The 25,826-nt window shown below is 38.6% G+C and overlaps 1 protein-coding gene across 1 annotated transcript; it reads right to left on the reverse strand.

Annotated features, from left to right (window-relative positions):
* Positions 1-694: 694 nt before the first annotated feature.
* Positions 695-25,790, reverse strand: LOC129409160 (ADAMTS-like protein 3). The gene is made up of 6 exons (XM_055154338.1): positions 25,724-25,790; positions 21,814-21,997; positions 15,870-16,074; positions 9,761-9,864; positions 4,994-5,214; positions 695-1,124 (listed from the first exon to the last, which is right to left on the reverse strand). Exons 1-6 carry the CDS (start codon positions 25,788-25,790, stop codon positions 1,006-1,008), a joined length of 900 nt encoding a protein of 299 aa, XP_055010313.1. The 3' UTR covers positions 695-1,005.
* Positions 25,791-25,826: the final 36 nt, after the last annotated feature.

Consider the following 25,826-nt stretch of genomic DNA (forward strand, 5'->3'; position numbering starts at 1 on the left):
GTTGTTTATGTTATAGTTTATCTGAAGAACTGTTCATATGTGACGTTAACAGTCTGTTGTTCTCTGTTCTATTGTTTTTACTAGAACTTGTCTTTTTTTCCCCCCAAAAGTGTCCAGTACGACTTATATATGCTTTTTCTTCTTGATTATGCATTTTTTGGCTGGTGCGACTTACACTCCGGAGCGACTTATAGTCCAAATAATACGGTACTCTGATATAAAAGATGTTTGTTTTCTAAGGACTAGTCAAATATAAAGGTATATTATGTAACTTTAACCTGCTCATCTCCATGGACATGTCATTGCAATGTAAGGAAGCTTCCACAATATGACATTAAACCAGCTGTCTCCATGGAGAAAAGCCTGTGACTGTGGAACCAGCCAGATCTGTGGAAAGGCAGACCTCATCTCAGTAAGAACGCATATTTAGTAATGTAGTATTATTACTTTACTGGTCATAAAAATGCAAGCTTAATGCCATACTGTGGAACATTCAAGACAAAGCAGTAACATCTCCATGAAACAAGTAGATGGTGTGACCTACATCAGTAAAGTTCCATAATGCACCTTTAAAAAGCTTGGTTAATCTGAACACATTCACTTTCATTTCACGAGTTACCAGTGCACAAGCTCGACTCACTGGCTGTAATACATAAGCAGTTTAATCACTTACTCAAATTGCATTCTGGGGGACTATATGCGTTTCTCTCTCCCTCCTCTGGGAGATTGTCAGGGAGCAGACTAATTGTTTGTCATGAAATATTCAGGGTGGGTAGCGACACATTTTTTCGTGAAGGCCCCTTGTAGGAGGAGGGAGTGAATGCTGGTTGAGTGGTGGTGTAGGGCAGCCGTACCAAAGATGATCCAGTCTTTCTTAGTTCATTTCTCAGGTCCAAACCCCAAAACCTCCCAACGTAATCCATCTGTTTAACCGCCCCTGAGGAGTCTCTCTCTCTCAGTCCTTCAGTTCATAAAAGGTAGTGTATGTAGTTCTGCTGGCCGCCACTAGGTGGAGTCGACGTCCTGTGAACAGGATTGGCAGCATCTGTGTTTGTACATGGGAGAGTGGCAGAGGCTGAGCTTCCGCACCACACTGCAGTACTGAGTGTTGTCTCTGCACTCACCTGGAGCAAGACACAAGAACAATGGGTTAGGACAAAAGACTGTACAATGTGTAATGGGCACAGGTAACATGCCGGGCATCGCTAGCTGCTGCATTCCAAATAGGAAGTGGCATTTGCACGCTTCCGGCTCCACCGAGTCTAATTTACTTTGTATTGAAAAACTGTCACCCCGTCTCTGTAAGTGCTGCCATCAGGCTCCTCATTTTGGTCTTAAAATGTTTGTTTTAACACGCTCTACATCAAGGGTGTCCAACTTTTTTCACCAAGGGCCACATATTTAAACACAGACGAAGCAGAGGGCTGATCGAGGGCCACAGACTGGTGCTCAATACAGTGAATAATTGAAATATGTGCAATTGTGCATGTTTAACACTTTAGAATGAACCATAATAATAATAATGATAATAATAATAATACATTTTATTTATATTGCACTTTACATAAAATAATCTCAAAGTGCTACAGGTAAAAACAATGAGTAAAAAGTGCATCAGCAAACAGTGGATCAAGCTAAAACTATGGCAGGAATTAATAAGATAAAACAAAAATAAAATACAATTAACAAAAGGCTTTAGTAAAAAGATACGTTTTAAGATTTTGTTTAAAAACAGAAATAGACTGTGGGGCTCTCAAGTGGTCGGGGAGAGCATTCCAAAGCCTTGGAGCTGCAGAGGAAAACCATCAGACCGTCAGTCTTTATTCATGCTAAGATCCTTAAAAACACACACACTTAACATTAAACATAAGCTTTATCAAGGTAGATTTAAAAAAAAAAACTTGCAGTAAAAAGTACATTTTGAATTGATGCAAGGTAATTTGGGCCAATTCACCTGGAAGCCTGAGGGCCAAGAAAAAATTGTCTGAGGACCGCATTTGGCCCACGGGACATAGTTTGGACATGCCTGCTCTACGTACATGATCCTGGATTTTTGTATTTTGCTTTTTTGTCCCTAAATTGGTGAGCTTCATTTGACTGGAACAGAAAGCTATGGGTCCACTATTTCACTTCATAACACAGTACTTCTTTTACTAGAGAAATATTCAAAGGAGGTTGTCCAGTTGACAGAAATCAATCTCTGGACAAATGAGTGTTTTGAGTTTTGAGTGTAAAGTTAATTGGAGCCGATGGAGCTGGAAGTGGAAGCCTGTTTTGAATGTGGAGGCGAGCAGTAGCGATGTCCAGTCTATGTTATTTCTTTAGCTTGGTCTTTTTGCCTAAACCCTCCATCAGGACATTATTGGACCTTTTAAACATTAAGTTAAAAACCCCATTGTAATCACCCATTATAACTCCACATTCATTGTATCTGCCAATTGTAAATTTGGCTCGATAGTTTCTAAACCTGTTCTATTGCTCAGGAAGTATAACCGCGCACCATCTATCTGCCCTCGTAGCACTTCCTGCACAGTTAATGTCTTTATGACCGTCCTCTGAATAAGTCTGTCTGTGAGGTGGTGCAACAGCAGAGAATCTATCATCTTTAGCTCTAAGTGCATTCAAGTGTGCTACGGCGGGCAGCAGGGGCCAGACCAAAAAAAAAAAAAAAAAAAAATCATAAATCATTTTTGGGGAGAGTTTTTGGAGCAATTTCCCAAAACCTTTTCAGATACTTAAAACTTTGAAAGAGCTTGAACTAAGATTTACAATGTGAAACTACACTAGTGTATTTTGAGAAGTGGAAACAACGGGATAGAAAAAATATGATGTGTTCAAATTAGATTCCTCCTTTTAGTTTAGTCGTATTAAATGGTGTACATTTGTGGTTTAGTCCTTACTTTGTCACGTCACGTTGTCACCTCTACATCTGGAGTCTTTGGGTGTTTCCAATCAGCCCCTACCACTGATGATTTTATTTTTTATTTTTTTCCCAGACTCTAGTGGAACTGCCTTCTTTTCCTCTAAACCTTCCTGGTCATTTTCTAGTTGGTCACTCCTCCAGGGCCCCTAGTCAGGCTGGCGCCACCTAGTACCTCCGCTCAATTTCATTTGTTTCCAGCAACTAGGTCAGGAATCAGAATACACTAGACCACAGGTGTCAAACATAAGGCCCGGGGGCCAGATCCGGCCCCCCAAGACCTTTAATGTGGCCCTTGGGTGATTTTCTACTAAAATATTTTAATTATATTTTCTATTAAAATATTGGTCATTTTCTGCGGTGTTTATCACAGCAGCGTCTCCACCATCTCTGTACGTGGCCCCTCCCACCAGAGCAGCACAAATGAAGACTTGTCTCTTTCCAGGACTGTAAAAGGACGATCGTTTTGACTGTTGACCGTGACACCCTCATCAACAAAATGTCCAAAATGAGAAAAGTGGAGCCGAGTGCAGGATTTTCCAAGAAAAATTGACTTATTCCTATTTGCATACAAGTTCATGTTAAAACATTGTGTTGAAATTGAATTTTTCTTAAAGTTTCAGATTGTTCATAATATTATAAACTTATAATAAGAAAGAGTTCATCAATTAAAAAAGATGTCTGTAAATGATTTGCGTTTCTCTGCACAAATATTTGAACTTATTGTTATTTTTGGGGTTTATATGACATGAGTTTTCTGATCCGGCCCCTTTGGGATCAAAGTAGGTTGGATATCGCCCCCGGACCAAAATGAGTTTGACACCCCTGGACTAGACGGTTCGCAAAACCCCCGAAAGTGCGAGTTTGGGCACCAGCCAATCAGCGAAGAGCCATACATTCAGTGCTGTCAACGATTCCCGAGATCGAGGATTTAAAGCTGGAACAAAGAGAATGTTTGGTGAATTTTATCAAGAGGAAAAACGTTATTGCCCTTCTTCCTGCAGGATTTGGGAAAAGCGTAATATACAAGTTAGCCCCGTTAGTGGCGCATTACATACATCACGACCAAATAGCAGCGATTGGTTTAATTTAAAAAGTACCCAACTACTGTCGAGCGAACGAATTCTAACGCTGCGAGGTCAGACGGTTTCTACGAAGTGAAACCGGCTGATGAATCAGGCTACAGGGCCCCCTCCACCCTCCCTGGTCCATCGGGATCCGTCCCTTGAAGGGGGAGTAATGTCATGGTGTTAATTTTCACTGAATTATTTTATTATTCTTAACCTGGTTTTATTTTGTATTTCTCTAGCCGTGTGTGTTTTGAGTTTTACTTCCTGTTGTATGATTGTTTGCCTCGACCTCACCTGTGTCTCATTCATCTGTGTGTCATTTGTCATTATCAGTGTTACATCTGTTTGGATTTTTGTGTTTTTGTGTATCATTCTTTCTTATCAAGAACTTCAACTTCACAAAATGTAGTCCTACATGTTTGCTTCTCCCCTCTGCTCTAAATGTGACATATTTATCCTATATATCAGGTTTTGTCCTGATGGATTACTTTAGTTCGCATTTCAGAAATTGACTTTAAATTGTTTGTTCATTTGTCGTTTGTTTTATTGTTTGAGAGTCAGGAAGTGCACATTAGCATTATGGTAATGGCAAAACTCCACGCTGTCCTCTGAAAGTTGTGAAAAAAGCTTATCAAATAATTATGATGCCCTGAAATCGTAAGGTAAATGAGGAATAATTTTAGACTGCTGCCAACGGTTTAAAATGAACTAGTTCTGTTCTATTCTTTCTTATTGCTGTACCTTTGAATCTACTGAAAATGTGCTTAAATTAAGGAAAAAGTTCAAATTCAGGCTAATTATTCTAAATTATGAAACTAAAGTGTGAAATGTTTCATAATCTCTTCATTCTTCCACTTTTTCCTCTCCATCATCACATACTGTCTTACCCAGGCAATAATAGCTTATTTATTATTTATTATGTATTATTATTATTTTATTATTGTTATTTATTGTTGTTGTTGTTGTTGTTGTCGTTGTTCGTTGTCGTTGTTGTTGTTGTTACCCTGTCCGGTGCAGTTGTTGGAGGAGCAGTGTTGCCAGGTCGGGGGTCTCTGTATCCAGGCGCAGTGCTGTTGGGCGAGGGTCCGTCCTGTCCGGAGGTGCACACAGTCCACTCTGCGGGACTGGAAGCCGCTGCCACAGGGCACGCTGCAGCCCCCCCATGGCCCGGGGTGCCACTGCACGCTGCACAGGTCAGAGGAGCAGTTACGCACCGAGGGGGGTCTAAGAAAAGACGAGAGGGTCAGGAAATGTTATTTGTCATGAATTGATTTTTTTAGACATGAAATATACAGGGTGCATCAAAGGTGGATTGTGTAACTTTCCTGGTGGAGGGTCTGTGAAATGCTTATTGTACCGTAACTACTAAGCCACAGGTCAGATCTGTGGAGAGGCAACCCAGCTCAGAGTCAGAATGTCTGTTTTTCTAGGTATTTTTGAGCTATAAAAACACCTGTAATTGAATAAATGTAAGGTAGACCTGTTTAATGTCATATTGTGGAACATTCCAGAGTAATGACATATCCATAGAAACAAGCAGGTGACAGCCCCTCCACTAGAAAAGTTACATAATGCACCTTTAAAATCCAAGTGAATAAAAGGTGCGCTTGTAATCGTTTTGGCTTTTTAATCGCTCTTCTCTATGTTACTGTTTTGCCTGAAATGTTCCTCAGTATCGCATTAAGCAGATCAATCTCCACAGAGACAAGAAGACACCATCTGACCAAGTTACAGGTCAGATCTGTGGAGAGGCAACCCCGCTTACAGTCAGAACGCCTGTTTTCTAGGTATTCTTGAGCTATAAAACCATCTGTAATTGAATAAATGTAAAGTAGAGCTGTTAATTGTTCTTCTCAGTGTTATTGTTTTTGCCGTGAAATGCTCCTTACTAATCAGATCAATCTCCATGGAAACGAGAATACGCCAACCTACCTGGCTATTTTTGATACTCACTAGTATTTTGGATTTATTTTTACCATTTATATTTTTGCTCTTTGCTCTTATATAGTGTCCAAATAGTTTTCCTTGTGGATAAATAAAGTTAGTGTGTTTTAAGGCCAAAACGATTGTCAAAAAAGGAATGTTACTCAGTATGGCATTAAACATTTCAGCCTCCATGGAGACAGAAGACACCATCTGGCCAAGTTACAGGTCAGATGTGTGGAGAGGTGACCCCGCCCACAGTATCTATGTTTTTATATTTTAAGTTTTACCTGTACATATTACATTTAGATAATTATGCCTTTTTTGATACCAGTCTCTTGCTCATTTTGCTGCTCATTTTGATAAAAAAAAAAAAAAAAAAAAAGTATATTATTTATATATTTATTTTTCTCTTTGTTACTCTTATATATTGTGATGTATGAGTTACTGCGTCCAAATAATTTCCCTTGTGGAGCTATAAAGTTTATTTGTCTCATTGTTTTGGCTGGAATGTTAATCCTCAGTATGACATTAAACATTTCAACCTCCATGTAGACGAGAAGACGCCATCTGGCCAAGTTACAGGTCAGATGTGTGGAGAGGCGACCCCGCTCACAGTAAGAATACATGTTTTTCAAGGTATTCTTAGCTTGGTAACTGAATAAATGAAAGTTACCTATACTGTGAAACATTTCCGATAAAGCAATCATATCTCCATAGCAACATGCAGGCCTATCACAATAATAACGGCATTGACTTATCATTCAAAATATGACAGAAGGAAAAATATTTTTTTAGGTCAGTATTTATTGTGTGGACATTTTATTTGTATTACAACACTGCAAAAAAAAACTAAATCTAGTCAAGTTAAGATGACTTGAATGGAGAAAGTTTTATCATGATTTGAGTAAATTCCACTTGACAAGTAAAATTATTTGCCAGCGGAATAAGACTTTTTGTACTTAAAATATGAAAATACATCTCGCTACACTTGAAATAAGAAAAACAACAACTTTTTGCACTTAAAATAAGAAACAAAATCTAATGTTGCTTGAATTAAGAAAAACACACTTATTCCATTGGTGGATAATTTTACTTGTCAAGTTGAATCGACTCAAATAAAGTAAAATATTCTCAATTTAACTCATTTTAATTTAGCTAGACATTGTTTTTTTCTAGTGTAGTGTTATTTTTTGGCTGTATGATAAGATTTAAGTAGAAAAATGTTGAATTATGAACTTATGTGACTCATTAAAGATACAAAATAAACACTAAAGAGTTTATTTATCTTATTTATTTATTGCAGCTCATGATTTTTTTAAACAATACTATACATTTAGGATAGTTTTTGTGGTTTAAATCTGCTCTTGGGCTACTGTGTCAGTCTCATAAATTATTTTCAATCATCATCGGCAAGCAGATAGAGAATACTCAAGCAGAAAACTAGTCTTACTTTCATAACACAGTGGGAGTAAATGTTTTTAAGCACTATTCTATAGTTACTCAAGGTATGGATTGTGCCACGAATCATGCGCCTTGACTAAATCTGCGAGAGACTTTCAAAATTTTCAAATTACAGGAATAGTGCGTTAATATCCTGCAGCTAAATTCCTTATATACAGTATAAGTTGTCTCACAGAGTTTTAAGAAAAGTAAACCAGCGCAGAAACAGACTGTGCAAGACCGGCTATATCTCCCTAGTGCAGCACATACAGATAAGTTCTTCGGCATCGTGTTTCACTTTTCTCAGCAGTTCTGGGCTTTCTAAAATGTGAAGAAATATATTTTTACATGTAATGATTATGTTGTTTGGGGATTAAGACGTTAAAATGTTTAAAAAGTTAGAATTTGGCAACAGCTGAACTGATTAAAAAGACCTCCAGATAACTAAACTGTGGAAACCTTTACTTCCTTATTCCTGGACTCAGCACTATTGTATCCTTGCCCCTTTCAAACTTAAATGTCAGCTCAGTTTCAGGACAGCCTCCTCTGGGATCCGCTCAGACCCTCTGAAGCCCACTGGGACCCTCTGGCCTTTAGCACCGGCCCGGGACTGTCCTGGTTACAATCTGGTCCTGAACAAGACTTGGACCTGGGACTCGGACACTTTACACACAGTCTGAAGGTGATCCGCTCAGCACAACGAGTCAAAGTCAAAGGGGCTATTCACAAACAGCAAGAGTATACTAATAGTGGTTTCCCTTCTTTACCTGAGTACCGTATTTTTCAGACTATAAGTTCGTTTCATGGTTTGAGTGTTTCCTGCGACTTATACACCTGTGCGACTTATATGTTAAAATTTTCACACTGACAGCCGTAAGAGGGCGCTCTAGGCTTGTGTGTCAGTATCTGCTGCTCCTATTACTCCTGTACCACTGTCACTTCACTCTACTGCGCATGTCTCCTGCAGAAAGAGCCTCTGTCCTGTCTGTATCATGTCAGTCGATCGTATCATTGCTTCTGTACCACTGAAATTTAAAATTTAAACAAACTTATTAAGAAAACTGGGAAGACTGGACATAAACACCCCCAAAAAGAAAATCATATTTTGCAGATTCCAAGCTGCAAGTAGTGAAATCTGCCGCTGAGAACGGTAATAAAGCAGCATAAAGAAAGTCTGGAGTGAGCGAGAAACTTGTGACAGTCGACAACTTTCCTGGAAGTCATTGGATCGACAAAGCCTGGACTTCTATGACACCGAAACTATCCTGTCGGGATTCAGAAAGGCCGGAATAATTCTAACTGGAACTGATGCTGAGTCTGACGACAGCTACACAGAAGACGAAGAGGCGTTCTGTTTACCTCCAGAGGTCACGGAGTTGCTCAGAAGTGACACCGAGGATGAAGAATTCAATGGATTTAGTGATTTGGAGTGAGATGGAGTTTGGTAAACTTGTTCTGTTGTTTATGTTATAGTTATCTGAAAAAATGTTCATATGTGACGTTAACAGTCTGTTGTTCTCTGTTCTATTGTTTTACTATAACTTGACTTTAAAGATGAAATGTTGGTTCCTGGTCTCTGATTTTATAATATAGATTTCCCCCAAAAAGTGCGACTTATAGTTCGGTGCAACTTACAGTCTGAAAAATACAGAACATTTAGTTACCTCCAAAATGTTGCAGTTGCATAAAATTTTGAAAACAATGTACTTGTCCGTATTGTTAAGAATTAGTAAGAAGTAGTAGAAGTAAAAAGTTGGATTTGCTTCAGATTAATCATTAACGGTTAGTTTACATTAATAAATTATAATCTGTCACTGACTGGTAAAAATGCTGCCTAGGTCTTGATTTGGGCAGATTTAACATGAGAACTAAAATTATCAACCAACTTAATAAGATATACATTTCCTAAAGGTGCACTATGTAACTTTTCTGGTGTAGGGCACTCACACACACATCTGTTTGTCTCCTGTGAGATGTTACTGCTTTGCCAGGAATGTTTCAAAACTACTCTGTCTTGCAATTTTCTTTTTTTAGTTGATGTTTTGATTGCTTAAAAATGCATTGAAAAACATGCACACTATTCACAAATCTGAACATCACTTGCTTGTCCAGCAGTTTTATCCAGCAGAAACAACATTATAGCATAGATCAGAAAATTGTGTAATATGGGCCAATAAATTATAACACGTATTTGCCGCTCTTGATACAAATACTTCCTTTCTCCCCTGTAGTGTTCAGACAGACCTCAGTTTACTCTGGTCCTGTCTCTCTGTCTGGGGAGTTTGGTGTTGATTCGTGCTTTTGACTGAATCCTGTGATCTTTCTGCGTGTGCGTGCGCTCTTTGGTGTTTGGTGTTTGGCGGTCGAGTTGGCGTTGGACTGTGTTTTGTGTTTTTGTGTTTACCTTCTGCTCTGATCACAGTCGGAGTGGGAGGTCCCGTTTAGATGCTGACACAGGACGGACCTCTTCTGGACCGTTGAGGAGGGGCTCAGACAGCGCCCCGAGCACTACGGATAACAACAACAAAAATATGAAATTTACCTGGGTAATGTCGGGCAAGAGGAGTAAAACAGAATAAACAATATGTGAATGTTGGTTCAAAAACATGAAAAACCGTAATATCTGGTACAAGGTTAAAAAAAACAAAACCAAAACAAAAAAGATCTTACATTGTTTTCATTTTCACATATGTCAAATATTTAAGACAACCTATTTTACAGTTTTTAGCATATTTCTGACGGATTGCCAAGATAGAATAAGATTATTGCCATTGAGACATTTCTTTTTTTCAATACTGTTAAAAAATATGAAAGTAAAAATCTAGTCAAACTTAGGGCCTGTTTACACGAGAATGCTTGAGGGGAAAATCAACTAAATATTTTATCAGAAGTGCCTTTCGTTTAGACGGTGACGGCGTTTTTGGGGCTTAAAAATGCAAAAATCTGAAACCATTCTCCAGAGTGGAAAAGTTGAATACGCTCCGCAGTAACGTTTCCGTCTACACTGCCCAAGACGCGAAACCCAGGGACTACAGGTGGAAATCAACACTGGTGCTGCAACCTTGTACAATGCATCTCTCCTGTTAAGGTTAATGTAAAAATGATGTGCTGTTCCTGTCCCATTAAATAACAATAAATAAATAAATATCAAAAACTCTGCTCAAATCTGCTCACATCGCGCACGTGTTTATGTCACATACATACAGTACACAGAAACAAACATGTCGGATGGCATGCATACCCAATCAAATTCCACACACTTTTGCGTCACCGTATGCACGCAGATTTCCTCTCGAAAAAGCTCGTCTAAACGTGGAATAAAAAGTGAAGAAGCAACGCCACTTTTGCATCTTCTGGTCAGACGGTCATCATATAAACGTCATCATAGTTGCTATTTTTTAATAGGGGTGTGCAAAAATATCGATATATCTTATCATTTAATGTGATGATGCAGTATCGATATCAGTGACTGCTGTATCAATAAATCGCCAAGAGTATTTTTTGGATATATTTGAATAAATTATTTTGTTACAGCACTACAGTTTTGTTGCTTCTTTAGAGAAAGGACACTCATTTATCCGACATATTTGACATTTTCACTGTTTTGATGATTAAAACTAGAAAAGCAGTCAGAGAGCGCAGACCTCCGCCAAGGACTACCCCCATTTTTTATATAAATTGTGATAAAATCAGTCTTCTGGATCAGATCCGGATCAGCCTTTGGAATATGAAAGAGGATCCCACTGTCCATCCCTGAGTCAAATTTCATGGGGTTTGGTCAATAATTAACCGAGATATTGAGAAACAAAATTTTTGACCCCATTTACCACAATGTTAACTAAAATTTCAAAGTGATCCAGAATCCAGGATTTCTTCCGGATCACCCCCAAAATGAAATCAGTTCTTCCTTTTCACATTTCCAACAAATCCTGAAAATTTCATCAAAATCGGTCCATAACTTTTTGAGTTATGTTGCTAACAGACAAACAAACAAACAAACAAACAAACAGACAAACGCCGGCAAAAACATAACTTCCTTGGCGGAGGTAATTAGTGTGTTTCATATTCACTTTGCACAAGAAGTGGTTTAACAAAGACATGATTTAGCCATTATTTTTTATTGAACCGTATCGAATTAATTTGAAATATATCATATTGAACCGAAAGTGCACTGTATCGAGATATGTATCGTATCATGACCTATCGAGGTATGTAAGTTTTTATTTAGATAGCATTTTTCACAGACACAAAGACGCTTTACAGAGCATTATTCATTCACTCCATATCTGATGGTGGTAAACTACTATTGTAGCCACAGCTGCCCTGGGGCAGACTGACAGAAGCGAGGCTGCCCTGCCAATCGGTGCCAACGGTCCCTCTGATCACCACTGTCACTCACACACACAACACTTTCATACTAGACAATGTGGGTGAAGTGTCTTACCTAAGGACACAACAACAGTTTTTGTGACTGGTGCCTCACTGTGGCACCTAATTTTCCCAGCGGCCTCCCATCCAACTAATGAGGCCCGTACTTGCTTAGCTTCTGAGATCTGGGCAACTTCTTAATAACACCCAGCCCCATTATTAGTCCTTCACGTATTCTTTTTATCACTCCCCAAAGCAAATGTATTAATAAGATGTAGGCACACTGCAAAAAACTAAATCTAGCCAAGTTAAGATGACTTGAAATAAGAAAGTTTTATAATTTTATCATTTTGAGTCAATTTCCGTTGACAAGTAAAATTATCTGCCAGTGGAATAAGACTTTTTGTGCTTAAAATATGAAAATACATCTTGCTACACTTAAAATAAGAAACAAAACCGAATGTTGTTTGAATTAAGAAAAACACACTTGTTCCATTGGTAGATCGTTTCACTTGTCAAGTTGAATCTACTCAAATAAAGTAAAATGTTTAGTCATATTAACTTGCCTAGATAACAAATATTAATGCAAATAATAATGTCTTTGTATAAGCAATATGCATACTTGTGTCCTTGAGCAACGCACTTAACCAGCCCGTGCTGATTTGACTGTGTGAGAGCGAGACAGACGCAGTGATTTTGAGTGTCAAGAAGCAGATTTCATGACTATTGTGGCTGGATAATAAAATGGAGATCGGGTGATAAAATTAACCAAACACATTGAATTAGACGATTTTGACACTTTAAAAACACTCTTTAGTCATTTCACGAGATTGAGACCAAAATATAAGCAGCTTACGGCTTTCCGCTAGCGAAAAGAAAATGAATTCAAAGCTTATTTTGAAAAATAATTACAGACTCTTAATAAGAAGAGTGCTCGGCGAAAACAATCATGCTTCAACTGAGATCACTGCCGAATATTTGAATATTTTCTTGGTCATTAACATTAAAAAAGAAAATTCATCAAACGCCGCTTCCGTCAAAAACACCCTTCCAGTATTTATCTAACAAACAACCACTTTCATTTATTTTTACCCATAAATATTAATCCATACGGGGGAAATGAGAAGAGACGACTCAATAAAAATGATACAGAATACTTCATGGTCGTTATTGCGTCAATTAAAGGTGCATTATGTAACTTTCCTAAAGAGGATCAGTCACCACGGAGATGTTTTTGCTTTGCCTGTTATGTTCCACTAGCCAGGCTGGCAACACCTAGTGCCTCCACTCAATTTTATTTATTTCCAGCGACTAGATCAGGAATTGGAAGACGCTAAATAGTTCACAAAAACCCTGGAAGTGCGAGTTCGGGCACCAGCCAATCAGCGAAGAGCCATATATTCTGTGTTGGCAACGATTCCCGAGATCGAGGATTTAAAGTCGGAACAAAGAGAATGTTTGGTGAATTTTATCATGGGGAAAGACGTTATTATCCTTCTTCCTACGGGACTGGTGTTAAAAAGGCCTTGTATTCTTGGTCTTCCGCATGGAGACTGTCACTGCATGCAGCGACCAATTAGAACTTTGGCCCCTTATGTGGCCCCATCTTGCAGGGCTGGGGCCAGACATTGGGGTTCAGTGTTTTTTCGGAACTGCAAGCAGAGAGACTGCGAGGAGTGTGCTCTTGTTGTTGTGTTTTTTTTTAGAGGTTGTTTTCATCTTTGGTAGTGTGTGTGTAATATAAACGTAAGTAAATGTTCTCTTTGTTTTGTTGTTTGCTATAAACTTTTCTTTATTGTGTTTCGGCCCATTTTGTCCTCATTTGCATGCGTCATACAAAGAGGTATAGCGTGAATCTGGGTACAGTACCTCTTAAAGGTGCAATACAGTCAGAGCAGCTCAGTTTATTATGGCTGCATAACTAATGTATATTATGTTTGTTACTTATGTTTAGAGTTGTTTAATACATTCATGTGTTTTATTATTTATAGTTGTATAGTTAATTAATATACATTTTTTATGCCTTGTTTTCCACAGAACCACACACTTACACCATTTTCTGCTAGTACTGGATAATCAATAAAGCACACTATTCAGAACGTCTGGATCTTTCCAAGGGCACCCTGCAGCGGGTTAATACAGACAGCACCCCTTAGTATATTTTACAATTGGGGAAAAGCTTAATATACCCGTTAGCCCCGTTAGTGGCGCATTACATACGTCACGACCAAATAGCAGCAATTGGTTAAATAAAAAAAAGTACCCGCCTACCGTCGAGCGAACGAATCCTAATGCTGCGAGGTCATACAGTTTCTACGAAGTGAAAACAGCTCATGAATCAGACTAATGTTCCACAGTTTGATACGACTACTTGGAGAATACCTATTTTCCCTCCTTGAGTAAATTCCCTTGTGGATCAATAAAGTTTGCTTAAGTCTAAGTCTTACATTTATTGGTACTGTACTAATCCACTGCTCAAAAGCTTGGCCAGAATTGAAGATATAAACACTTAAATCTATCAGAAAATGATTTAAAAGTTGTGAAATTATCTGTCCATGCAGCAAGATAATTTTACTTGACAAGTTATTTTAAAATAAATTACCTCTAGACTCGAATTAAACAGCCTCAGAATTAGTAAATCGATAATAAATCTGAAAACAAGATGAATAACCTGATGTAAGTTTTAAAATCTTGGCCAGATGAGAGAAATTTTCAGTGTGAACAGGCACTTTTTTAATCACAAATCTGACCAGTAGCTTGGCCTGGTGACAACTTTGGCTTTTCTCAGTGAAGTTAGAAAAGTTTAATACCAAACTGTTCAAACATTCCAGATGAATTTTCCATGATTAATTTATTTAATTAATAGAGCAGCTTTAAATGACTGAAAAACTTATCATATGGGATTTGCATTAGGCTGTACCAATCCAGTAACCATACATTTTTTTTTAAAGTTCATATAGTTCAATGTAAAATGTCTGAAAAATGTGAAAGAAAGCTCATTGTGTTAGATAAGAAGAGGGGGTGGGATTAAATTAAAGTTTTCTTTTTCCCACTCCTTTTTGAGACCATTAAAAAAAAAAATAAAAATGTTATTTCTGCTATGAATTCATTAATGTTATATGTTCTATTGCAGGGGTGTCCAAACTTTTTTAATCAAGGGCCACATATCTAAACACAGAGGAAGCAGACGGCTGATCAAGGGCCATAGACTGGTGCTCAGTGCAGTGAATAACAGAAATATGTGCATGTTTAACATGTTAGAATGAGCCATCAGTCTTTACTCATGCTAAGATCCTTAAAACCACACACTAAATATTAAATATTCGCTTTATCAAGGTAGATTTTCAAAAAACTTGGTAATTTGGGCCAAGTCACCTGGAAGCCTGAGGGCCAAGAAAAATTTGTCTGAGGGCCGCATTTGGCCCATGGGCCATACTTTGGCCATGCCTGTTCTATTGTAAAAGAATGTACATTTCTTACTTGCCCAAAATAAATACATAAATCATAAATCAAAGTTGTGTGTAGTTTCCATAGAAGAATATAAATAACTTTTATTTTTATTATTTTGAATTTATTTTTAATGTATTTTTTATTATTGTACTATGTATTTGTGCAGCACTTTGGAAACTGTTTGTTTGTGAAATGTGCTACAGAAATAAAGTGGATTGGATTAAAGAAGCATTGTGTGTTTTTGGGGGGGTTTGCCGTATGCTTTTCTACATGCAGATGTTATTGCTCTGTCTGGAATCTTTCACAGTATGGCATTAAACCTTTCCATCGTCTTGGAGACCAAACCAGGCCAAGTTACAGGTCAGATCTGTGGAGAGGCGAGCCCGCTCACAGTCAGAATCTCTGTTTTTCGAGGTATTTTTGAGCTGTAAAACCATGTGTGATTTAATAAATGTAAAGTAGAGCTGTTTAATGTCATACTGGGGAATATTTCAGACAGAGCAATCACATATCCATAGAAACAAGCAGGTGACGGACGCTCCACCAGAAAAGTTACAAAATGCACCTTTAATTTCCAAACCCTGACGCATTCTTTAAAAACAATTTGCCAAAGTCTTTGTCCATGATTTATTGATGCGATGAGTTATTATAAAGCCTGTTCATGTTCTCTGTTGTTTTGCGTGGTTTGTCCGTACCTTGCCCCAGGGGCTGGTGACCCAGATGGGGCAGTTGTGGGAGGTGCAGTTGTGGGTGGGCGCAGGTCGGGGGGTGCCCTCACAGGCGCGGGCTGGCAGGGTCCTGGTGGTGCCCCGGGCATCCAGCTGCTGGCACACCACCTGTCTGCTCTTCACCCCCTCACCACAAGAGGCAGAGCACTTCGACCACTCTGACACGGCCCATCTGAAAGAGAGACACACAGATTAAAAAGTCAAGTGGATTTTTATGTTAGTATTTTAAATAAATATGGAATTTGTAACATTAAGTTTTATAATGAAGAAACTGTCAATAAGCCCAATACTGATATTTTGCAGAGACATCAAGCTGGGGGTGTTCTATATGTATTATGTAGAAGTGTAGTGGGCGTGATACGTGGGGGTATGCCGTCCTCCCACTTTTCTTGATGTAAGATATAAAAAAATAACAAATATAAAGTAGCTACAACTTAAATGTGAAACTAGAGCATTTGGCAACAGTGAAAACAACCTGCATAGACTCATGATATCTGCAGTACTGTCCTATAGTGACCTGAGACATGAGGAACCAGGACTAAACCAGAACTGAGTATCAGGACAGGCCCGAAGGTGCGCCCGCGTAGACCATCGGGTGACTGCAGGCGAAAAGGACCAACGCAGGCTAAGTGCAGTCATCGCCCGATCGCGCTTTGTGGACACCCTGCTCCACGGGCTCAGGGTTCTCTCTCTCTCAAGTCCAAAATTAGTCCTGGTCCTAGTTTAGACCTGGTTTAGACTTGGTTTAGTCCTGGTTCAGTTCTGGTTCAGTCCTGGTTCCGTTCTGGTTTAGTTCTGGTTTAGTCCTGGTTCCGTTCTGGTTCAGTCCTGGTTTAGTCCTGTAGTCCTGGTTTAGTCCTGGTTCAGTCCTGGTTTAGTCCTGGTTTAGTCCTGTTTTAGTTCTGTTTTAGACCTGTTTTAGTCCTGGTTCAGTCCTAGTTCAGTTCTGGTTCAGTTCTGGTTCAGTCCTGGTTTAGTCCTAATTTGGTCCTAGTCCTAGTTCAGCCCTGATTCAGTTCTGGTTTAGACCTGGTTCAGTCCTGGTTCAGTCCTGGTTTGGTCATGTTTTAGTCCTGTTTTAGTCTAGTTTTAGTTCTGTTTTAGTTCTGGCTCAGTCCTAGTTTAGTCCTGGTTCAGTCCTGGTTTAGTCCTGGTTTAGTCCTAGTCTTAGTTCAGTCCTGATTCATTTCTGGTTCAGTCCTGGTTCAGACATGTTTTAGTCCTGTTTTAGTCCAGTTTTAGTTTTGTTTTATTCCTGTTTTAGTCCTGGTTTAGACATGTTTTAGTCCTGTTTTAGTTCTGGTTCAGTCCCAGTTTAGTCCTGGTTCATGTGTTTTGTCTATGATTTATATTTTGTAGGTGATTATGAACGGCATTAATGTGAATAACATGATCGTGCATTATTTTGAGTAAAAAAAAAAAAACATTGATGACGTCACGAATTGCGCACCCCCACTTAAAAAAAATCCCCACTACACCACTGTCTATGGTGGAATGTTCAGCTGTTGCCATGGAGACACAGTGCGCACATTAGCAAAAAAAGCACTGTCAAAAAAGTTTTAAGATACTTTGAAAACTCAAGTAAAAATAGATTTACCAGAAATAGGTTTAAACAACACATTTTCAGGAGCATGTGATCAGCACTTAGTCTTGGCCCTGTTTAGGTGTTCGACAATAAAGGTGAAAGTGACTGACTGAAAAAACTCTTGGCTAATGTGATCTAGATAATGACTGAAGTGTTACTGTATGTGTCAGACGTGTTTAATAAACCCAAGAACTCACTGTATGAGTACAAAAGTTTACATTTGAACCATACACACTGCAAAAAACAAAATCTAGACAAGTTAAGATGACTTGAAGTAAGAAAGTTTTATCATGATTTGAGTCAATTTCACTTGAAGTAAAATTATCTGCCAGTGGGATAAGACTTTTTGTACTTAAAATATGAAAATAGTTCTTGCTACACTTAAAACAAGAAAAACAACAACTTTTTGCACTTAAAATAAGAAATGAAAAATAATGTTGCTTGAATTAAGAAAAACACACTTATTGCACTGGTAGATAATTTTACTTAAAATATTCTTAATTTAAGTCATTTTAACTTAACTAGACATTGTTTTTTCCCAGTGCAAAATTGTCCTAGCAACCCCTTTTTAGATGCAGACTCGCCTCGCCACAGATATGACTTGTAATTTGGCCTTTTGGCTTATCTCCATGGATATAGATACATGATTGTGCCCAACTGTGGAACATTGTTAGCCTCCAGCCAATTTACTTTCTCTCCAGTGACTAGGTCAGGAATCAGAATAAACTAGACATTTGCAAGAACCCAGGACGTTATAGACCGCGCACCGGCCAATCAGAGAAGAGCTGTGAAGCCATGACGTCAAACTCAAGCGCCTGTCTGAGTCCCTTTTGTGGTACAGCACAACAGTAAACAAATATCTCAATACACGCATCACGAATGTCAAATTTTCTGAAAAAGTGAGCATCAAACTGCCATGTTTGATTTCCCAGTGTGATGTGTCTATTGTCAAAGCCTGATCTTTTCAAGTCTTTTGAACCATATCACTTTTGTTTCTGGTTCTGATATTGTCTCATTTTAGTCATGGGATTCAGACATCGTAATTGTGTGGTTGCTGGATGTCCTAACAGCGGAAAACAGCTTGAGAAATGGGCTTCGGAAGTTTACGAACTCCGTAAATGCAAAAGGGAATCAGATCTGTGTGACTGCAAACCTCCGTTCAAACTGTTTCCCTTCCCAACGGAATTGAAGAATAGTGAAAGGTGAAGGCGATGGGCAGTATTGATACAAAGGAAAAACGAAAAAGGTAACATTTGGCTGCCGAAGAAATCATCCCGAATTTGCAGTGAATATTTAGTATGTGGAACGCATCCCACTGGCAAAACCAACATGACGGTTTGATGCTCAATTTTTTGGAAAATCCTTCCCAGACCGGAAGTCTGAAATTCGTGATGCATGTATTCAGACAATTAGGTAGCGATCTCCACTAGAAATGTTGGTGCACCTTTAATATCTCAAATTAATGTTGCTTAAATACAAATTTATGTTGTAATACGTCGAGTTATTGGGCCTAGTAGAAATGATCAGGTTTAAAATGTAAAAAGTATTTGTAATTACAACACCACAAACTCATTAAGAAACTCTGACTGTCGCCCCCATCTGGGAGAATGACATCATCACAAAAAAAAAGAGTGTTTTTTTCAGTGGCTTGACACCAGGTTTTCGGTTTGTTGTTTTATTGATTGAAATCGTGTGATGCTGCTGGACTGGCTGCCACAAAGCATGATGGGAAATCCAGGCCCAACGCTGGGACCACCCGGGGGCGCGAGGGAGGGGGGTCCTGAGCAGGCGGTCTGTGGATCCAAACTCACACTGGGCTTCTGATCTGACGGAGCCTCTTTGAATATTAATAATGGGCTCTCCGTCTGAAACACTCGAATGAAAGTGACTGCTGATGAGTGGACAGTTCGTTTGTGGATGGCTCATTAGAATTTTAAATGGAAAAACATTTTAAATTGAGAAAATTCTGAGAGGTTCATTTTAAATATGTTAATCTTGCTTTGGAACAGGATTATTTACTACACATTAAAGCTGCTCCTTCCATCCTGTGAGCTTTAAGTCATGATATAACCCTCCTGCACCCCTCGGTACATTTTTGCACATCTCATCTTTTCTTTTTTGCATAACTCTGGCTGTATTGCACCAAAAAGCACCAAAATGTTTGTGTATTTTGTGATGTATTTTTTATTTCACATTAATTGAATGGTCTTATATTATCAAATATATAATCAAAATACTCACACTTGTGGTTAGGGATGTAACAATAACTGAAATATCGAGATCTTGTATCGTCAAAAGTCTCAATAATATCGCGGGCTGTCACAATATATCGAAGTACAAGTTTCTTTGCTTAACGGCATGGTTTTACAGTAGCAACAGCTTATAAACATAAGGAACTACATATCCCATGATTCATTTCAGTGCAAAGAACACTAAGAGATATGTTTTTTACTTGAATTCTTCAGATTATGACGGAAATAATTCACATCAAAAGCTTGTCGAGGTGTTTTAAAAGCAGAAACGTGTCCTATTTACAATTACATCAGCCACTCCAAAATATCGCAATAAATATCGTACAGTGAGATGCATATCATGATAATATCGTACAGAGAGATTTGAATATTGTTACATCCCTACCCGTGGTCCTTAGGTACATTTTTGATTTTGATTTATTTTTCATTCTTTGGTGTTGAAAACCTTTCTTTTTTTTTTGTTTTGTTTTTGAATTTTTTATTGTTGAATGACATTTTATGAGTCCACACTCAAACAGATATTTGAGGTTAAAATGATATGTGTTCTGAACCCCAGGCCTCTGACAAAACATATTAAGATTACTTGAAAGTAGAGACGGGACCGAGTTGTTGTTTTGCAAGTCTCAAGTAAGTCTCGAGTCTTTGATCGCAAGTCCGAGTCAAGTCCCAAGTCAAAGACAGGCAAGTCCAAGTCGATTCTTGAGTCACTGGTCTATGAGTCCAAGTCAAGTCTAAGTCGTCTGCTTTGAGCTTCAACTCATGTCAAGTCTTTATATTAAACCAAAGTACCAAATATAGCTTTGTTTTTGCAATTTTTATGACTTTTAAACTAAATAATACTTAAAAATGTATACATGAGTATTTATAAAGTGTTGTAGAAATGCTATTTTTTGCTTTTTAAATGTCTTGACAAGAGTGAATCATTACAGTAAGAACAGAATGAATGTGTAGTTCCCTGTGTTTTACTGTATTGTACTGTATATTACTGTACTACATTTGAGGATACCACATCACAGTACTTCAGTTACATCCAAAGTAACAAACGGAGAAGTGGGAGCGACATGTTCCAGTTTGTTCCACTAAAAATTAATCACTTAAGTATTTTCTAAAAACTTTTTTTTTTTTTTAGGAGAAGCATTAAGTCTCATGGCTCAAGTCTGAGTCAAGTCCCAAATCACTGACCTTCAAGTCCAAGTAGAGTTCCAAGTCTTGGTCCATTTTATCAAGTCAAGTCTCAAGTCCTAAAAATAGTGACTCAAGTCTGAATCGAGTCCAAGTCACGACTTGCAAGTCCCCACCTCTACTTGAAAGATATAGAAAAAAATAAAAATGTAAAATGTTTTTTTTTCATGCACATAATTTGAGACTTTTGCATCAAAAATGACATTTAAGGGGTTAAAATTTCTAAATATTGTATAATATTTGGTATGTATGATTTGGTATGTACAAATAAATGAAGACACTGATATAAAAAAGGACCACAGGTGTGATTATTTTAAAGGGGTGTGCACGGGTCAGTGTTGTTACCTCCTCCAAACATACTCGCAGTTACAATATGTTTTGTTTCATTCACACATGTGTGAGTCACTCTTTATTATTAGTCTGTTTACATCTTCAGAGCTCAAAATGCTCCGTTCCACCTTGTGATGTCACGAAGCAGTAGTTTTCAAGTTAAGAACTACTGTAAATTTTAGGTTGTGTTCCATAGAGAATAGCAATTCCAGGTCTCAAGTCATCTAAATGATTCTAGCGAAGGTTAAAGGAGTTTAAAAACACATTGTATTACCACATGACATCACAAGGTGGAAAAGAGAGACAGTTTTCTGTTTGCGAGGCTGTGCAATGGTGATCCAACCCTGCTTTCCTCCTTCTTCTGAAAAAGCTGTTCTAAAATGGTGCATCTGTGTGTAAATTCATGGATTTGATAACTACAACTCGCCAAAGGGTGTGTGAGAGCTGAGAATAAGATGAGATTAGACTGATTTAAATACCTCCCACTTTCTCTGTTTGACAATCACATACCCCAGATTTAAATTTAGTTGTTATATCTCGTTGTAGATGATTTGTCACAGACCTGGGGGGGCAGTCCTGGGTGTTACACGGCACCGGGGAGCTGAGGGGTTTGGGGCGGTGCTGGCACATGGAGGGGGGCACGTCTTTGCCCAGGACAGACACACAGCGAACTCTCCTCAGGTGAGTGCCTCTGCTGCCACAGGACGAACTACACGTGGTCCAATCTCCCAGACGCCAACTGTACTCTGCAAAACAACAACAGAATCAGTAATACAATGTTACACCCATGTTACGCTATTATTATTTTATGATCCATGTTGTTTCCTCATCATAAACATACCGTATTTTTGGACTACAAGTCTTTCATGGTTTGGGTGGTCCTGTGACTTATACTTCGGTGCGACTTCTATATTAACATTTTCACACTGACAGTTACAAGAGGGCGCTCTAAGCTTGTGTGTCAGTATCTGCTACTCCTATTACTCCTGTACCACTGTCACTTTACTCTACTGCGCATGTCTCCCGCAGAAAGAGCCTCTGTCTTGTCTGTATCATGTCAGTTGATCGCACCATTACTTCTGTAACAATGAAAATGTTTAATTTAAGTGACATCCTGTCGGGATTCAGAAAGGCCGGAATAATTCTAACTGGAACTGATGCTGAGTCTGACGACAGCTACACAGAAGAGGAAGTGGTGCTCTGTTTACCTCCGGAGGTTGCGGAGTTGCTCAGAAGTGACAACGAGGATGAAGAATTCAATGGATTTAATGATTTGGAGTGAGATGGAGGGTTTGGTAAACTTGTTCTGTTGTTTATGCTATAGTTATCTGAAGAACTGAATAATATGTTATGTGAACAGTCTGTTGTTCTCTGTTCTATTGTAACTATAACTTGTCTTTTAAGATGAAATGTCAGTTCCTTGTCTCTGATTTTATAAAATAAATCTCCTCCAAAAAGTATGTGTCTTTTGCTTCTTCATTATGCATTTTTTGGATGGTGTAATTTTACTCCGAAGCGACTTATAGTCTGAAAAATGTGGAACCTAGAATTGTGTTTTGTTTCATTCACTAATGTTAAACACACAAATCCTGCATGTTTAGGTTGAGTTCTTCTCTCAAAGAAAACAGTCTGTTCCACCTTGTGATGTCATGTGGCAAAACAGGAAGTGCCCCACTCTGTTTTTTACTTTTTTTACTTTTACACTTTCACTAGAATCATTTGGATAATTTCAGACCTGGAATTGCCCATCTCTAGTAAACAAAAGGTAGCTGTTAACTTGAAAACTAAATCTTCATGACATCACAAGGTGGAAAACAGCATTTTCCATTTTGCTTTGGCGATGAATAAAGCAGAATTACTTAACATCTGTGAATGAAACAAAACACAACTCCAACTATTTTTTTTAATGAGGTAACATTATAACATGACTAAAAGCTGACAAGAGTCCATTTTGCATAATAGTATTGAAAACTTTTAAAAACTTTGAACCTTATTCCATGCGACTACTGGACTAAAACCCCCAAAGACTATATATGATCTCACAGGCCTCTTACAAAAGCTGAAGTTGTTTGTTTGGTTGATTTTGTTTTTGTTTTGTTTGTAATGTTATATCTGTTTATTAATAATACATATATATATCCAAGGTATAAATAAGTCTATTTTATATTCATATATTCATATAATTATTATTGCCAACTTAAAAAAATATATAATACAATTTATCATATAAACTTTAAATTTGTGTCTTCTCTTTCATTCACATACCCTATGGCTCTTCAAAGAATCTTCTTCTGAAACAACTTAATACTGCAGTCAGACCGCCTAGCCAACTACGCGTTACAGTCCATTTTGCATAATAGTATTGAAATGCATGTTTTGGAATTATTATGGGTAAAACATTAAACATATACACTACTTTATTTCTTATCATAATTGGGACTGTCTGAGAAAACTAGACAGTTACTTGGTAATTTGGTATTTCCATGCTGGAAAATCTAAATCATGCCCAACTTGCTATTCTCTAAAAATCTGCAGATAGACCGTACATATAAATGGACATAACTAACACTTTAGCTACTCCCCGATTTTCAGGAGTGTGATCAATATGTTCATGGTCCTGTTTAGGAGTTTGATTTTCAACAAAAAGGTGAGCGTGACCAAATGAAAAACTGTTGGCTCATGCTCTTTAGTTTGTGACTGTATTGTTATCTAACAGGCCTCAGACAGAACAATGCTTACAGTTTGCATCACACCCCCAGGGAATGTTGACGATATCAGCTGCAAAGTATGAATAGCATGCATATGTAAGTATTTCTGTATAGACAAAGAAAGAACATGTGGTGTGGGGGGTCTGGCTTAAAGGGTTAATGTCTAAAAGAGCTGGTTTTGGGCTGTGGATGATGCTTGTGATACAGAGGACAGACTGAAGGACAGATAATTATCTACCCCTACGTCCGATGTGTGTGGGCCTCTCTTTCCCTCTCTCTCCTCGTCCTCCTCTTCGTCTCTCAGAAAGACTCCAGTGAAGGCAAACATGTCATGACTAAACTTCAAAGCCAGTACAAAAAACCAGTGCATGAAATAAATAACAAGCACGAAGCACCAGTCCGCTCACCATTAGGATTCAGGCTGAGTTTGTGGAGTTTGTGGAGAAGGTTAAAGCAGATTTAAAAAGTGAGATTGGTTTCACTAAAAATGAAAATATGACCTTTAACAAGTAGTTCTCAGACAAAAGGAGAGGGAAATCATGAAGAAAATGTTCACATAATACAATCATAACTTTAACCAGATTCTAGGTTATTCAAATTTATTCCACCAACAAATTTAAAGCAGGAGCAAGGGCCTAGTCGGTCCCTCTGGTGTGACGATCATTTACAGATCAAGTGTAGTTCAATATAATAAAAGTCTTGATTGATATCTCTTGGAGTAGATGGGTTATCAGTAATCGGTGGTATTGGTCTGAAATCGAACATTTAGTTGATATTTCACACACATTTTTTCTACACAGCTCCAGTCTAGTTTGATGAGGCTCCTCTCGACGTGGAGAAGCAGCGACTCTACTCCGAGCTCCTCCCGTGTGACTAAGCTCCTCACAGTACTTCTAAGGGAGCGCCCAACCACCCTGCGGAGGAAACTCATTTTGAAACACATGTCCTTTCAGTCATTACCCAAAGCTCAAGACCATAGGTGAGGGTAGGAACGAAGACTGACTGGTAAATCGAGAGCTTTGCCTTTCAGCTCAGGTCCCTCTTCACCACAACGATCCGATACAGCGACCGCATCACTGCAGACGCCGCACTGATCCAACTGTCAATCTCATGCTCCATCCTCCCCTCACTCGTGAACAAGACCCCGAGATACTTGAACTCCTCCACTTGAGGCAGGGGCTCTCTGGTAGTAAGTCAGACCTGTTGCCGGTGCATGTTGGACTCTGCCAGAAGCTGCACTTTATCAACAGTTCTGTTCATTGCATTTATGGACAGAATTTCTGCTGTTTGCAAGGCAAGGCAAGGCAAGGCAAGTTTATTTGTATAGCACAATTCGTACACAAAGTAATTCAAAGTGCTTTACAGAATAAGAAATACATTAAAATCATAATAAAAACAAATCAAACATAAATAATCATGAAGATTAAAATTAAAAAAGAGAGACATAAATTGGAGAGAAGAGTGCGGAATGAAAACCTTTCAGTTATTTGCACAGTTAAACAGAAATGTTTTGAGTCTGGATTTAAACAGCGTCACAGAAAAGGCCTGTCTCACATGTTCAGACTGTTCCAGGTTTTAGCTGCATGAACCTGAAACGCTGACTCCCCTTGTTTAGTTCTGACTCTGGGCACCAGCAGGAGGCCGGTCCCTGAGGTCCTCAGAGTGCGAGATGGTTCATATGACACTAACATGTCACAGATGTACTTTGGTTTGCAGATTATGTTGTCCTGATAACTTCATGAGGCCAGGACCTACACCGTGCACTGGGGCGGTTTTCAGCCGAGTGTGAAGCAGCTGGGTTGAAGATAAGCTCCTCCAAATCTGAGGCCATGGTGCTCGACCGGAAAACGCTGGCTTGCCCACTTTA

The sequence above is a fragment of the Boleophthalmus pectinirostris genome, unplaced genomic scaffold, assembly GCF_026225935.1.
Source record: "Boleophthalmus pectinirostris isolate CB_2022bp ecotype Guang Dong unplaced genomic scaffold, ASM2622593v1 HiC_scaffold_19, whole genome shotgun sequence".
Lineage (NCBI taxonomy): Eukaryota > Metazoa > Chordata > Actinopteri > Gobiiformes > Gobiidae > Boleophthalmus > Boleophthalmus pectinirostris.